We start from the raw sequence: 14,858 nt of genomic DNA, 5'->3' as shown, positions 1-14,858 counted from the left end.
TGGGCCGGGCTGCAGAGCAGGGAGGCGGAGCCCGCTGTGCCGCACGCCTCCCGGAAGTCAATAAGGCCACTCACGTGGCTGGCTTTGTAGCCTGCCCCTCCCAGCTGCTAACGCAGCGCCTCTTTCGGTTTCCTTTCCTGTCAGCCGGGGGCCCTGATGGCGGCGTGGATGAGGTTCGGGGGGCTGGAGGATGGCGAGAAGAAAGAGTGGTGCTCCTGGGAGTACGACTCCACCTGGGAAAGCGAGGAGGAGGAGGAAGAAGAAGAAGAAGAGGGGAAGGAGCCGCAGGAGGCCCGAGCCGACAGAGAGGAAGAGGAGTCCTTGCCAGGGTTGTTGAGAGTCTCCCACCAGGCCAGCGGCGTACAGGTGACTCCTCTGACTGGGCTTTCTGTATGTGAAAGAGGTGGGGAGACCTGGTAGGGAGGCTGGGGGTTATTTCGGCAGGGCGGTGGGAGAGGTGTTATTCTTCCAGCGTGCTCGGGGGAGTTGGGGTTAGGGGAGAGCCCCTCAGTATAAGATCTGTGTACGTGGGGGAGAAATATTAATTTGCCTCTCCTTCCAAACTGCCTTTCTCCTGGCCCTGAAAGGTTAGTGGTAAATAATCTCTCCCCCTCCCCCCCACTACACACGCACACTTTTAAGCAAGCTATGGTCTGACTTCAAAATCTCCACCAACTCCCTACTGCAAGGCAAACGTTTTTCTTCAGCTAAGTAGTTTTCTTCGACTTTGCATTACTGTTTGTTAAATGTGTTACGATCTGAGGTTGCATAATTTATTCTGCTGCTTCGAAAGCTACAGCTTCCACACGGTGTAATGTCACACACAAGTTGTTACATGGGTAACTGATCCACAGTGTCTTGGAGCCTCTTCTGCCGAGTTCCTGTGTTTGCAACTAGGGACAGGAGCAGCTTGAAGTAGCTTCAGAGAGTTCCATGTCCCCCTCCTCATGGGATCACTAGCATATTATTTTGCCATGATCTTAATGAACCATATTTCCAGATGCCTCAAAGAAAGGGGACACAAGCTCACTGCTAATGCATTTTGCAATAGGTGGGTATTCGGGGCAGGGGTGTGCTGGTGGGGTTACAGCTCAATGGAAAAATTAAAATAAACATCTGTGGTTTTATGTTCCACTAAAGCTTCATGAAATTGCCACATGCTGTTTCTGAATATCTTTCCCAGCATTCCGGGTAAGCAGGATAATTTTGTTATAAATCAACTTTCCATCTTGTAGACTCAGTTGACTCCACTTTCCTGAGTCTATGATGATGAATTCTGTTTTTTAACATCATAGCTCAGAATTGTTGACACTGAGAATCTTCTGTTGATGTAAATGCTCCAGCCAGTTTCTTTTTTTGGGGGGTGACCTTTTATTGGTATCCCTAAGGGACGTTACTCTTAAGATTATCAAGTACCGTCAAGCAATGTTTCTTCTCTTTTAAGAATGAAATAAAATTTACTAGGTTTTCACAAAGCTACTTAAAGAAGCGGCGATATGGTTCTGCAGTGAACCTGAAAAAGACCACCTGTGAATGGCATACAACACTTTAAAAAATCCTTACGGGGCTGCAAAATGTGATTATTTAACTCTGATGCTGTAAAATGTTAGTGTTGGATAACTCCGTACTTTAAGTCTCTTGTAAAGTTTCTCACTGTCCTCATCAGTGAGTGTTAATAACAATCCCAGAATACTACTTAAACAGATCTTTTGTTTTGCTTTTGTCTTTCTTTTATGAAAGAGAAAATCTTTAAAGCTCATTAGTTTGTTTTTTTTTAATCTAACTCCTCCTATCTTGGGGAAAAGGAAACTAATCCTTGGGTTCAGTTTCACTTTGGTGACTCAGGACAATGCAATTTTAAGGTTAGGAGGCTGCACATCTTAGTTATTCACTTTTTTTTTAAGGGAGGTTATATTTTTAAATTATGTGTAGAAGCTCATTGGGGCTGTTCAGTAAAACAGCTTTTTGATGTTGATTTTAAAGCACAAAATAATGCTTGATTCTTCAAGGGCACAGACTTAGTAATAAGTTTGCAAACAAAACTAAGATATAGATCCTGTAAATGAATCTGCCCATGCCTACCCCAGCAGCACAATGGAGTTCTGTTGTCTTCACTGAGATTCTGCTTGTGCAGATCCATTTGCAGAATCTGGTTCCAGGACTTTAAGTCTCAAGTGCCGGTAGTATTTCATGAAATGCCATGTGCAGAGATAAGGGTGTCCTTGTGGAAGAACTTTGCCGAACTGGTGCTGTACAGTGTATATAGTTTAAATGGAAGCGGAGGCAAAGACAACCAGTTTTCAGCACCAATGAATGGATTTTTCAAGGCCTGCTTTAAAGGGACGTTGAGGCTTCTTACCCCCAAAACATCAGCACCCTGCTTCTAAAAATGTTAACTCTTCCTTTATAAATGTATTCCCATCGCTCTCAAGTAAAGTCTGCAATAGTCTTTGAGGAGAGTGGGAGAACTCTTATACAAAAAAGAAACCAGTTTTCTCACCATTCATATATTACACACATCTACAACTGCAAAGAGCTCTGATCAGTTTGCAAAACAAGTACCTATTTTTGCTCCTATTAAACTAACTTAGATTCCTTTCTCTTCAGTCTAGATGGTATTGTTTATTCAGGACGACCTATATGTTTTTGAGGAAAGTTCTTTCACATCTTAATCTTTCAGATGCCCAGGTTAGAGATTTTTTTTTTAATTTTATTTTAAATAAGTACTTTCGAACAATGGGCTGCAACCAAATCCTAAATCGCATATGTCTTTTGTACATCATTATAAAAACGCTGTTTGTTCATAACTGGAAATAGCCGTGGACATGTTTTCAGATAATTTTTATCACATTTATCTTCCCCTATAAAACAATATGCATTTTTTTTGTAATAAAAATCTTGGGTTTTGTTCTAATTTTTTAAACACCTGCTTATTTTACTGTAGAGTAGCAGGCTTCGTGTTCCGTTGCACCAACTTCCCTCTCTAACAACAAAACTGACCTTGCATTGTCCCATCCTCAAATAATTTTGTGAGGATGAAACCTCTGTTTGCTTAGGCTACTCTTCCTAGAATGCTGGCCACATTCTCTTTACACGAGTCTTGCGGTTATCTGCACCTTCCTTTCTTTCTTGCCACTGGTTGCTAGCTCTTGTTCACATCACTCTACCCTCCTCCAGCTTTGTTCTCTACTTTTCTCACACACTTCATGCAATAGTGTAATGGGTTGGGATGCTGGATGGACACACATGCCAAAAATAGCTTAATAGCAGAAGAGTCTGAAACGCAAATAAGACAGTTGGGGTGAAATCCTGGTCCCAGTGAAATCAATAGCAAAATTCCTATTGACCTCAGAGGAGTCAGGATTTCACTCCTGGATTTCGAACATCATATAGTCAAGATTGTAGATGGATTTCATAGGGCGAAATCCCGATCTCTGTTTATATCCTAAGAAACAACTGTACTGACCTCCCTAGCTAAATGCACATTTCTCTTCCTAACAGAGCCTCTTGCAATATGCAAAACCACTTATGCTTCAGATTAAAACTTCACAGGATTTAAAAACAAATGAAACCCAAATCATTGTATGTATATAAGTCAATATATCATTACATGGCTTAAGACCTTGGTATTGGCTATCCAGGATGGCCAGTTGGAGTGAGCATCAGGAATTTGAGTTCTTATCCTGGTCCTTCCATTGACTGGCCTTGGACAAGTCCCTTCACTTGTCTGTCAGTTTCATCGCCTGTAAAATGGGAATAATGCTTATCTAATTTGCAATCTGTTTATTTTAAATATTTATTTAGCCCCCTTTTCGTTGCATTATGGGGAAGTCTGTGTAAATGTTCAAGATTTTTTTTTTTAATTATTTATGTCTTTATTCTGTGGGAAACCCTTCCTCCAAAGGTGTCTAAGACAGAAGTGTGTACAACACCTGGAAGATAGATACTAAGTGTTTTTATTATTAAAAATCAATGAGACTGGACAGAGAAATCTCTTGACTACAAACCATTTGATACATAATCTTATTCCCCCTAAATAATGTAATGGACGCTGATCAATATTTAACTATTCGCAGGAAAGTCTCTGTTTCCCAGACAGAAGGAGGAAATTATAATGGTCAGATAGTTACAAAAAAAATTGGGAGTTTGTGCTTCTTGAAAGTGCTGAGCACCAGGGGCCAGATCCAGCCAAGCATAGGTTCATAGATATTAAGGTCAGAAGGGACCATTATGATCTTCTAGTCTGATCGCCTGCACAATGCAGGCCACAGAATCTCACCCACCCACTTTGAGGCCTGGTCCCAAATCTGTTGAAGCTGATGGAAAGATTCCCATTAACTTCAGAAATCTTTGGATCAGGCCCTTTCTGCACAAGTAGTCTGGTTGAAATCAGTGGGACTTTCCAGGCACTTAAGGTTAGACCATGTGCTGAAGTGTCTTGATGGATTGCGGCCAGAGTGCCCAGCACCCTGCATGAGTCCTATCTGCGTCTTTCTGCTTCTTGCATATTTTAATGGCAGTTCTGTCAATGAGGTTTGTATAAACACAATCCACGTTTAAAAAATAAAGGATAATTTGCCCCCCTTTTTTTTTAAAGTCAGTTATTTAATGTCACTCTCCTAACTCCCACTTCCATGTGATGCTGGCAAGGAGAAAGTGAAGCTTTAGCCAGTGATTTCTGTCTAAACACTATTAAATTCATAAACACGTCTTAGACTTCTAGGGTCTGATTCTCCTTTCACTTGAGCTGCTTTACCCCAGGGTATAATTTCATTGACTTTAGCAGATTTGCTCCTGATTTTGCATCAGTTTAACGGAGAAAAGAATCAGGTGGCAACTGTCAGTGGGTTTTTTAATACTGATGTGAAGTATAAACAACGTAACTTCATAACTAATAGAACTTGTCACTGAAGTGACTGACTTGAAAGAAGTAAAACGTTATTGGGGTGTCTTAGTTCTTGATGATGAGTGAACGGTATTTTTCTTTTAAAATATAACTGAAGTTTGATTTCAATAATGTCGCCCTAAGTCTCTTGTTAAAGTATTATTTTATTTTGTTTAGGAGCAAAGAAGACCAGCTGCCTCATCAATTGGTTATAGAGGTTTTGAGGTAGGATTAAAACAATGTTTGCCTGTTTGGAAAGATATAGGTGATGGTGATGGGGAATATATTTAAAAAACTCACTTCACTCCTGGCTATGTTATCTTACATAAACCAGCATTGCTGCTTGCTAGATGCACAGCTTCTTCTCTTCCACTCTAAGCTGTGGAAGAGTTCAGTTTAGTATTAATCTAAGGGAGTGACCACCTAAATATTTTGCAGTTGGGTCTAAGTATCCCTTTTGCTCCTGGAAAATGTGCAGAGATGAGTTCTGGACTTCAATTGTGGACCCTGTCTAGGCTACAATAAAAGGTGTCTTTTTTTTTTAAGTGATCTTATGCCTTTTAAAAACTTAACATTAACAAGGAAATTTGTTTTTTATTATGTAGGGCTTCCTTGACCATCTAATGTGGGAAAAATACAACATACCTTTTAAAGTCTTAGTATAGACCAGACTCTAACGTGTCTTTAAGAAACCCCGCACCTTTTATCTTAGCGAAGACTAAGATAATCGATATTTGGGCCTCGTTCCAGTTAGCATTGTCCTTCCTACTGTCCAAGGGTAAGATTTGTGGGGTTTGATCACTTCTCTCCCGAGGGCAGGTAGGAAGATTCCAGTCCCGAGGGTAAAAGACAAATACATACTCTGCAGAAGTTCATACAATCAAACCATCTGACCCTGGTTAATTAGGCCGGGAAGGAAGGAAAAGCTGAGTTAATAAAGGAGATGACGTCAAGCTGTCTTAGCCTGAAGGTACCTTCAGGGATGCAATGAAACAATCAGAATAATAGAATGGGTGCTGAAGCATAAGTGTCTCCTCAGCTGGTCTGCCAGGGGAGATGAGAATTCAGAACGTTGTGGATGATATTAATGGGGGGCAAGGGGAAATATTTGCAGGAGAGGCTGAGGTTAGCCAGACTTTCTCACGTTAGTCAGAACAGCATTTACAGCATCATTAGTCACCAACTCTTCAAGAAGGAACATGGCAAGACAGCGTTTTCTGTTGGGAAGCTTTTTTCTGGATCTCTGATTTGTCTCTTTCCTCTTCCCTTCAGTTCTCGACTGGACGCAACTGGACAGCCGCAAAAGATATGCAGAGATACAGGCATTGTTATCCGGTACAGGCTGGAGATTTATGAACTTCCTGTCTTCCATGTTTTTTTTCTCTTTTCATGCTAGACGCAAGGGGCGCTTGGTTGATGTCATTTGATCACCCTTAAGTTGGTAGATTGATGAGGAATATTAAAATAATGATAAAGTAATTCGCTTCTCCTAACCAATGTAGTGGGTACTGGTATGTACTCACTACATCCTGCTGGCTCAGAAACGAGCTGTTAGCTCCCAACTGCTGGTCTCAGACTTAGTAGCCTTACTACCAACAGTTAAGAACTATGGAGAAGATCATTATGTACGTGTTTTAATTCATTGCTGCTTGTTAATTTGCCTCTCTTCTGAAGGGTTTGAAAGAAAGGGAACCTGATCCTGAAGAGGAGGAGATGTGGAATTTAAGTTTTTACAAAAACGAAATTCACTTTTTGCCTCACGGTACGTATCTGACCTGGACCTCCTGTATGTGCAGTTGTAATGCACGTGAGCTTGCAAGGTGTCCTGGTGAGTGAGTGGAAGGAATAGAATCCAGCTCTCCTGATTCCCAGTCCTGTGTTCAGTCTGCCAGAGCTCTGCCCTGTGCTGTCTTAGCTACAGGATGCACAAATACCTGTAAATCAGGGTTTCCCGTTCAAATTGCAGAATGCGGCCGATTGCTGGCTCATTGTTCTTTCCTTTCCTTCGCTCTGTGGCATGTGTAGTAGTTCTTCACCCTAATTCACTTCAAAGTTTTCGGTTTGTAACTGCAGTTTGAAAGGCTCTTTGCTTTTTAAAAGATTAACTGATTGGGGCAGGCAGAATACCTGGTGGGGCCCCTCTGTAGTAGTTTAGTATATTTGCCGTTCTGGCAACCCAGTTAAAAATGTTTTCCGCTTGGCACTTTCCCACTGCAGCACATTAATGCCTTTAGACCCACACTCGTGCTAACTTCACAGCTTTGGATGAGAATCTGTTGCTGAGCTGTGGGTGTGAACGTTCAGCTCTCTAGATGAGTGTTTAGCCATCCAGCTCTCCCTCATGCCCATTCCCTGTGTGCTGAATTTTCACTCCAAGGGGCCTTCACTTAAGGCATATGCAAAAGTGAAATGACGAGAGCTGCTATCCGAAAGGAAAAGGTAACATTCCATCACTGATCTTAAACTAGGAAGTGAGATGAGTGTTTAAACTGACGTAAGCATCTGTAAAGTCTGGATGCTGTTTTTCTGGGGTCCTTCCAGATCCAGCTATGGTGCTCTCTGGGATATCGGTCTTCGTTCAAGACTATGAGGCTCTCTAACAGTACTAGAAGGCTTCTGTCCCCTTCATAGGGCTTGATCTTGAAAAGTGCTGAGCTTCAGTGTCTTTAGTAGAAGTTGAAGATGTTCACTATCTTGTAGGACATACTTGAGTCATTGCAAGGTCAGGCCTAAAGTAGTGGCAGACCCATTCTGGGGAGACTATCCCTCATCTGTTGTGTGATAGCAGATCACAACACTAGCCTGGCTTTTACTTTTTCTGGGTTTTACAGTGCTTGGCTTGTTAGAAAATAATCTGTCAATATGCAGGTATTTGACTGTGCAAAGAAATGCAGAATTGGACTCTTTCTCAGGAATAGCGTTTCCTTAAAGCCTGCACTCCAGTGTATGCAGAAACCTACGCTGTTCAAAACATAACTCTGTTAGGGCCCCTTGGAAAGGACATTAGGTTGTCATTTTATTGAAAGTGCTCTTTTTATGTAGGTTACCCTGACCTCTTTTGGAGACAGTGAGGCAGATCCTGTTTTCTGTAACTATATCCCATCTCCTGGACAATCGGTTAACTTTACACATGCTAATTTGCTACAGTTTCTTCTCTGACCTCCCACTCTTTTTTCACCTAGGCTTACTTATTGATGAGCTCCTTGAAGCTTGGCAAGAGGATTACGAGACTCTGGAAGAAAATCATTCTTATATACAATGGTAAATAATTATTACAAAAGGAGATGTCTCTTAGAATGATTCTCTTCTGATGTCTGTCTCAAAGAATTCGCTGATTCAGAGCTGCTGTGGCTGGCTTCTCAGAAAACCTTGAGCCCCTCTTGTGTTCTAAATTTGTGAGATTTATTTTAGTCAGTTACTTCCCTGTGAAAGTAACAAGAGGGTTGGGTATATTGAAGGCAAAGATTTCCCTTGCAGCTCTGTCAGTAGTCTTCAATCCCCAGCTGCAATATGTCTAGAAACCAGCTACTGAGCAAAGATATTGTGGTGATGGTTAAGTTAGAAATACCCAGACAGATAAACAATTAAGACTGCTAATAGTACAAGTATGTATAGTGACTTTTCGCAGTGTGATTTAGGCTGTTACAGACTAAACTCCTTCTGTGTTCCATGACGTTATGTCCTCTCGAAGAGGGCTGTATTTGGCATCTACAGCCTTGGAGACCTTTCTGTTAACATATTTTTAAGGAACATGTGTGCTGGGTTGAATGTGATCTCTATTTTATCTAATTGTCAAATCTTCTTTCCCTTCAGGTTGTTTCCTTTGCGTGAACGTGGAATGAACTGGCGTGCAAAGCCTCTCACATGTAAAGAAATTCAGGTGTGACCCTTTTTTTTTTTTATTTCAAACCTTTTATACTTGAAAGTCATTGGGGGTTCAACTAGATAAATTTTTGTCCTATACTTTGTAAGGTTGCTCCATTTCCTTCCCCACCATAATGGAGCCAGCTCCAATGACTGTTAAATGCAGCTTTTGATGATCTTTTTGCTCCTCAAATGTCCTCAGAAATAAATTATAGGTTTGTGGATATAAGCAAGAAATAACCAATGAAGATCCCAAATGTGTCTCTTTACACAATAGCCATTTATAAGCATTGGGTATAACTGAAAGACCTCTTAAATAACTGATGCAGATAGTTTAAAATCTTTTTGAGTTGCCATACGTGCAAATTTGGAGTCTTTTGTGCATTTCAGGCCTTTAAGAAATCCAAGGAAGTTATGCAAAGATTCATTAGAGCTTACAAACTCATGCTGGGTTTTTATGGAATAAACTTGATAGATCAAGGAACAGGAGAAGTGCAAAGAGCAGAAAACTGGTGTCAGAGATTTCGCAACCTTGATCGGTGAGTCCCATTTACATTTTGGCTTTTATTCCTCACTCTTGCGAAAGAAAAATCAAATGAAACCAAAGGAATTAATTGTGTACTGAGATACAAAGGTTTTCTGTGTTACAGAAGTAGAGTGATCTGACCACAGAACTAGGAGCCAACTAGCCAAGAGTTTAGGTGTCCTTATTTTGGCTTCGCCTCTGACTATAGCTTGGGAGGCCTGTCAGCATCTTTCATATTTTAAATTACTTGAACTGCTTAGGCCACAGCTGTCCCACTGTAAGCCACGTGTGTATTGTGTGTTAACTGCTTTGGCATTACTAACCAAAAGGTGGGTGTCCATCTGAGTCTCCGTAAGGCTGTAATACAGGCTTAGAGACTCTGATATTTGCGGCCTTGGAGTTTGTGCCTCACACCAAGTTTACTCTTCAGTGAAATAGGCCTCAAGCAGCTGTAGTCTCTGAAATCCACTGGAACAATTTTCACCAATAGCTCAGTATACGGCAGGGATTACTTCTTTTAAGACATGCTGAGAAGTGTCTAAAGTTCAGTTTTGAAAACAAAATGATCACAGGAATGAAGAGTGAAGATCCCTAGTTACAGCTGGGAACTTGGAGTTCGGACTCCAAGTTCTGTTGTTGGCAGTGAGCATGACTTGCTATGTGTGAGCTTGGACAAGCCACTTAACCTCTGTCATTTACATAGCTATAAAGTAAGAATAATTTCCTATGCTTCCTACAGTGTTTATAAGGCTGCCTCAATGCCTGCGAAATGCTTTCAGGTCCTTGGATAAAAGGTGTTACTTAAAAGCAAAGTAGGGTTGTAGGTATTATTGTCATACATCGATTGGCGATATCAAATCCCTTTTCCAGTACATATCTTTGTAGTTTGAACTGCACATCAGTGATGGCAGTGGGGAAGCCACCCCCTGTTCTGGAATTCGGATATCCTTTAATCTCTGCTACAGCGTTAACTGGAACATCGAGACAAGGATGGGATAACGCTATTGAAAGCCAGAACAGATAGGCTAGATATTACAGCAGTAGGTGCTTTTTAAAATAGGCTGGCTTAAACGTGATCTACCCTTAAAGATTCCAGTAAAGACTTATTTGTAGTTAACAGCATTCAGCATGTTTACTTTTAAGATACCTGTCTGGGTTCGGGTGGGACTCTGAACTGTACTGCTTTCATGTAACGATGTCCTTTTCCCGTTTCACTGTCTTCAGTTCTTTTTTTTTTTTTCCTGTCTGTGTCTCAGGTTTAGTCACAACAATTTGCGGATAACTCGTATTTTGAAGTGTCTGGGAGAGATGGGGTATGAACACTATCAAGTATGCCTGGTTAAGTTTTTCCTAACAGAGACGCTTGTTTACCAAACACTCCCAAACGTTAAGAGAAGTGCCTTGGATTACTTCATCTTCACCATCAGAAACAAGCAGAAGCGAAGGGAACTGATACACTATGCATGGATGCACTTTAAACCTCAGAATAGGTTTGCATGGGGGCCTCATAAGAAACTCCAGAAATATAAACCTCCTTTAAAGTCTCAGCACTGCCAAAAGGCTGAGGAAGAGAGGGAATCCATCCAAGATAAAGAAGCAGTGGGAAAGAATGAAACCAATCCTCCAAACAGGGAGGAGAAAGTTGGAGATGCTGCATACTCCAAAACTAACAAGATGACTGATGAATGTACCTCAGAGGAGCAAAGTAAGCGTGGTGCCATGTACGTTGCAGAACGAGGAGACAACGTAGAAGAGAAAGAACCCTCACTTCCCCAGCTAGAAGAGAAGGTTCTGAGTGAGGATCTTGTGGGCATGGGGCATGGAGCAGAGAGTGAATGCCTAAAGGAAAGCAAGAAAAGAAAGCTTGAAATGAGCAGATTAACTGGTAAGTGCACAGGGCTATTGAAAAGTCCCACTGATATTGAGAAGATCTCTTATAACCTCGGGGAATTTGCTATCAACCAAGAGACCACGGAGACTCATCCAGCATTGCCAGAAAAGGGTGACCAAGTAACAACTGAAGAAGGCGACGTCAGTAGTGAAGACTTAAAGGCGTCTGAGTCCTCTGATGCACCTGTAAAAAGAAGGAAAGTTGATGAGGTAATGCCAGAAAACAGTACCGTAAATGTGGCAATAAGCCTGGATGCTGACACCACGACCTGCAACGTCCAGGCAACAAAGCCAGGGGCCAGGGGCTGTGGGGCTGAGAAAGGAGAAGTTAGTGAGGAAGACAAGGTTGTGGAAGAAATTAGTGTTAAAACTGAGAATGGTGCTGAAGGTGCAAATGTGAATTCATTGCCTGGTTCTGAGACTAATGAGCCTGGCTTGTCTTCTCTGGCAGGCAGTGGCTCAGTGCTACGTGAAGCAAATTCAGAAATACAAAACGAGGGGCATCAATGTAATGAAGCTCTAACGGTAAGTGAAAGCCAGGTAGATAACAGAGAACAGAAAGAAAGGGCAGACGGTGTCAATGCAAGAGGGGAAACAAAAACCCCAGACAAGAACCAGAGCCAAGAGGGTCTTCAGCAGAGCGTGGTGGCATCTTGTCTTGAAAAAGTCAGTGTTAGGGACATAGCACAAAAAATGGATCACTTTGAGGATTCAGCAGAACTGAATGATCAGCAGACAATGGCAGAGCGTGGAAAAGCCATTGCGATAGCACCAGAGCCAGGGGAGGAGGAAGGACAGTGACGTCCTGAATTCAAGGAGCATGGAACAGCGATTCAGACTCCAAAGGCAGATGGAAAAAGTCTCTCTTTTAAAACAATCCAGAACTAACTCAGTCCCTCCCCTCCCCTCTGATTGTCTTAACTAGAAAAAATCTGCTTGGTCAACTACGTAGGGAAGAGCCCCTGACCTCTTCCTGTTCCCATTTGTATCTGACATGCTGTACTATGTGCAAGAATTTCCCCTCTTCACCTCTTTTTTGGTATGTGTATTAAAGAAGAAAACAAAGCTGCTTTTCTCTTTGAAAGAGTAAAGCTCTTATTTAATAAGTGATTTTAATCCATAGAATACAGATGTTTGTAGAATAAACCAACTGGTTTCTAGTTTTCTTTTTTTTTTTTTTTAACCAGGTAATTCCTCTTCGGCAGTTTGGAAACTGTCACACTAACAACGGGGAGTTTTTACATTTGCTATTTCCCTAGCAAAGGCCAGTGTGAGGCCCTGTTGCTCATCTTGGTGAGGCTCTGTTGAAATCAGTTTTGTAAGGAGACACCAATTTGATTGTGCAGTGGTTGTTCTGCTTGAAGCCTGGTGCTTTTCTGCTCCTTGAGGGCAAAGGTCCCCCATTCTGCTGATATTTGCTTGCAAAAGGGGTGAGGGTAGTGAAATTTCGTGTGTGGGGAAAATGCAAATGCCTTTCCATGGGTAAGCTTAATTTTAAGCATTTAGTTTGGAATATGAGAGTCATTGATTAAACTACGCAGTCAAAATGTTTGACAAATATTAACCTTAACGGGGCTTTTCTCCAATCTATGTGCAGGGCTGTTGAGGGTTTAATTCCATCTAGCCCTAGTCCAAGCCACTCATGCATTTCTTCCAAGGGTTGCTGGGAGACTGGAAACCCACCAGTCTCTAAAAGAAAAAGGGGGGGAAATACAACTCAGGCATTGCTTAAAGAGAATTCTGCCCTCCTGGGAGTCCCTTTTCCTTGCTCTGTGGAGCCCTGATGGTTTTCCAGATGCTACTTTTTTCATTGGTTGTGAGTCCTTTAACGGTCTGTCAATGCACTTTTCATCAGGCTACTCTTCCCTTGTCCCTAGTGTGGATTTTCATCCATGATGATTTTAATTTCCAGTTTGGGCAAGTGCTGTGCCAATAGCATTCTGCCTCCGACTGTCCCAAGTGTGTTCTGCAGCGTGTCATGTGCACTGTCGGGGATCATAGCTCTATAAGTTGTGAAAGAGTTAAACTGTTGTGGGTTTTTGTTTTATTTTTTTAACCAGAGGCATCATAATAATCTCTTGTCAGCCCCTGCCACCTACTGACCAGCACTAATGTGTTTAATATCTCTTGTTACTACTATCTAACTTGCACTTAATGTTCATAATGTGCACATCAGCCTTGTACGGAATTCAGCTGGCATAAAGGAGCATCATACAGTGTAATGCTATATGTAGGAGAAAATATTAAGGTATTTACTGCAGTGGACCTGCTTCACCAAGCAGAAGGAAGAAAGGCAGCTGCTGAAAAGAGTGGACTTGATGTTCACTTAAACTCTGGTTCTATTTTTGTTTTTTAAATACCATTTGGTTTTTGTAGAGCATTGCTGCAGGTTAGGTCAGCCATCCTATCAGAACATGTAGAGGAAAACGCTCTCCAGCTGTTAAGCAAAGAATCTTTAACACTTCTGGAATTTAATCTGTGACGTGCCTGCTCAAAACTTATATGCCCTGATCCAGCCTGGCATTTACACACATGTGTAACTCTAAGCATGCATGTAGTCTTGTTGAAGTCAGGGCTTATATGCTTATAGTAATACACAGTAAAGGCCTTAAAAACCCATTTGTTAAAGTACTTTTTCTCTAGAAGAAAAACAAATTGTGTTTAAATATTCAGTAAAACTAACTAAAGACCTTCAGTGTTTAGAGAACACAGGGAAAAAATTGCTTTTTATGAAAGTCTTTGTAAAGTTTTATAGCTGTCTTTTTATTTAAGTAACAAAGTTCTCACTAGATGTGTTCATACATGGCCCACTTTGCGTATCTTGTATGTATGTAACAAGTTTTAAATGAGATCTCAGTATAATGTATATTAAACTATGATTTTAATGCAAACCAGTTGTGGGTGTTAATTTTTCACATGTAGAGGAGGAGGAAGAAGAGTGTTTTACCAAGTTCTCACTTGTGAGGCTGTTTTGAGGAACTTGCAGGCTGTTGCACATCTGAAAAAGTCTTGATGGGGAGGGATCTGCAGCTTCTTTATGGGTAATCTACTGCATTTTAAACTTGGTTCTGGTCTCGCTGATCCAGTGAGATCTGTCCTAATTCATTCCTTTTCATGGTTCCTTTCCTTATAAACACACACAAACTTTACCCCTCTCTTTCTCATTCAGCTCTCCCAAGCATACAACTTCTGCATCAGCAGTCCTCTCTAACATAACTGTGCATAACTAGGAATCCTCCAGAAGCAACTGTCTATAGGATAGGAAGCCTGGCACCTATGCCTGTCTTCTATAAGTGTTCTTTCTAATGGACTTGAAATTAGTTTTCCTAGTTGCCATGAAGACAGGAATATTATCTCTTTACTTCTCACTTGTGGCATGGTAAATTTAACTTGCAAAATAAGTGTGTGTAATTAATGTATACAAAATTTTTATGCAGATGCTGACTGATGCTGCATAATAATCTTTACTGCTCCATGGGAAGGGAAAAGGAAGGATTGTCTTCTGGTTCAGGAAGACCTGGCTTCATTTCCCAGACTATCACAGGCTTTTGGGGCAGGTTGCTTTTCTCTGTGTGCCTCCGTTCCACACCTGTAAAATGGGGATAATGCTTTCCTCCATCCTGGGTTGTTGTGAAGATAAATGTTTGTGTTTGGAAGGTGCTCACTTATGATAGTGGAAACTGAAGCCATACC

At 41.4% G+C, this 14,858-nt stretch overlaps 1 protein-coding gene across 2 annotated transcripts; it reads left to right on the top strand.

Moving 5' to 3' along the window:
• The first annotated feature begins 77 nt into the window (after nt 1-77).
• Nucleotides 78-12,325, top strand: OGFR (opioid growth factor receptor). 2 transcript variants are annotated; one of them, XM_073309109.2, is made up of 9 exons: nt 78-366; nt 2,608-2,688; nt 5,063-5,110; nt 6,158-6,220; nt 6,560-6,647; nt 8,068-8,146; nt 8,699-8,765; nt 9,140-9,288; nt 10,532-12,325. In XM_073309109.2, exons 1-9 carry the CDS (start codon nt 157-159, stop codon nt 11,964-11,966), a joined length of 2,220 nt encoding a protein of 739 aa, XP_073165210.1. In that variant the 5' UTR covers nt 78-156; the 3' UTR covers nt 11,967-12,325. The 2 variants fall into 2 exon arrangements, with proteins under 2 accessions (XP_073165210.1, XP_073165211.1); XM_073309110.2 differs by lacking the exon at nt 2,608-2,688 and having other exon boundaries at nt 80-366.
• Nucleotides 12,326-14,858: the final 2,533 nt, after the last annotated feature.

This window comes from Lepidochelys kempii, chromosome 13 (genome assembly GCF_965140285.1).
Source record: "Lepidochelys kempii isolate rLepKem1 chromosome 13, rLepKem1.hap1, whole genome shotgun sequence".
Taxonomy (NCBI): domain Eukaryota; kingdom Metazoa; phylum Chordata; order Testudines; family Cheloniidae; genus Lepidochelys; species Lepidochelys kempii.
This window is presented reverse-complemented; position numbering and strand designations above follow the sequence as displayed.